The 1,663-nt window shown below is 38.1% G+C and overlaps 1 protein-coding gene across 1 annotated transcript; it reads right to left on the bottom strand.

The window, feature by feature from the left end:
• Positions 1-947: 947 nt before the first annotated feature.
• LOC125909832 (cytochrome c oxidase subunit NDUFA4-like) lies at positions 948-1,399 on the bottom strand. The gene has a single exon (XM_049613312.1). The coding sequence runs from the start codon at positions 1,298-1,300 to the stop codon at positions 1,052-1,054; it is 249 nt and encodes an 82-aa protein (XP_049469269.1). The 5' UTR covers positions 1,301-1,399; the 3' UTR covers positions 948-1,051.
• Positions 1,400-1,663: the final 264 nt, after the last annotated feature.

Here is a 1,663-nt window from a genome sequence, read left to right as displayed (position 1 = left end):
TACTTCTTGATTCTATTAGACAATGACCACTCTTCCTGGGGACAGTCATCAAGTACGACATGGGCTTTTGAAAAAAATCAAGCTATGTTCCAGGGTGAATTTAATATCACAGTATTTTCTTCTCTTCAAAAACCTTTCAAAATTGCTAATTCTGGAAAACTTGTTAAGGCCAGCTTTTAATTACATCCCAGCTCTTGATCATTTTAGGTAAAGAAAAATTTTATTTTTATCCACCCATTCTTTTCCACTGTTCATTATTTAGATACCAGAGAGGCTAGTCAGTACCTGGGAGGCTGAGGGTAAAACTTTTTCGTTCTCAGTAAAACAGATTCCAGGCTTGATTAAGTAGATCTAGGGGAGATCGTCAGGGAAGAGGGATTTCCCAGGCTACCCTGGAGATGGAGCTGAGAAACAGCGCTTGCACCTGCTTGGAAGCAGCGTGGGGCTGACTGGGAATTTTTTTAACATTTGTAAAAGCTGGCATATGTGGCATTTAGAAAAGGAAGAGAAGTACTGCCTATCCATTTTTGCAAGATTATCAGATGAGGCTTCACTCTGTAAATCTCAGCAGTTACGAAAGTTGGCGTGGTTTTTAAACCCCACCACAGGAAGTAGGGATGATCAGAAAACATGTTGGCAGTGTTTTGAAATTTTCCAGAAGTATGAGAGATTCTCTTTTGTATAAAAAATAATGACCTCAGGTTTAGTAACTTCTTAGGAAACAATGAAGACAGAAGATAAGCACTTTCCTCAATACCTCTTACTGTCTTCAGCTAAATGCATGAAATTTTATAGGATGAATTCAGGAAGTTATTATAGCTATTTTTATGATAAATTAAGTAATAATATGTGCATATTTTCTTCTCAATTTTTAGCATATTTGCTTTTTTTTTTTTCAAGTTTCAGATATTTATTCGCGTAAATCCTAACACAATACATCAACATGACTTCGTGCATTCAGAGGGGAACTATTTCCTGGATAAGTGGAAAATTGCGCGGATGGCCTCTGGAGAACCTTCATTCTAAGCAGCTTTGTAGTGAAACATTTCATTTAGAAGTCTGGACCTTCTTTCTTCAGTTTGCTATAATTTACATTCACTGAGTAGAACTTGTATTGATCATTGGGACCCAGTTTGTTCCACCGTTCTGGGTTATTCTTCCTATCACAATTGACATCTGGATTGAACAACGCCAGGGGCAAGACATATAGTGCTGCTCCAGTACCTCCCGCTCCAATAAATATGAAGAGGGGGATCAAGCTCGGATGCTTCTTGGCCTGACTGAAGATCTGGCGTAACATGACTGCAGCAGAGGCCTCGGCTCCGGGAGAAGAAAAGATCAAAACTGCAAGGCCCTGCACTAAGTAGTCCCTGCACCTAGCATGAACGGACGTCCAAAGTCACCCGTATTTGCTTACTTTTATAATAAAATATCTTTTACCAAAATTGGCACAAAATATCAAATAGAGAGAACAGTAATGCTTTGAGGAAGGATCTAAATATGTTGTGGATGTTGTAATTTTGATTAATCAATGGTTTAGGGGACAGCAAAATATAACAGTAGTTAATTTTTATTTAATTTATATGTCATACTATGTGCCAGGCACTGTTTTAAGTGCTTAAAAAAATTGCCAGTTGTAGTTAATTCTCCCAACTACCTCCAT

This window comes from Panthera uncia, assembly GCF_023721935.1.
Source record: "Panthera uncia isolate 11264 chromosome B3 unlocalized genomic scaffold, Puncia_PCG_1.0 HiC_scaffold_1, whole genome shotgun sequence".
Taxonomy (NCBI): Eukaryota; Metazoa; Chordata; class Mammalia; order Carnivora; family Felidae; genus Panthera; species Panthera uncia.
The sequence above is the reverse complement of the archived record's forward strand: the minus strand, read 5'-3'. Positions and strand labels throughout refer to the sequence as shown.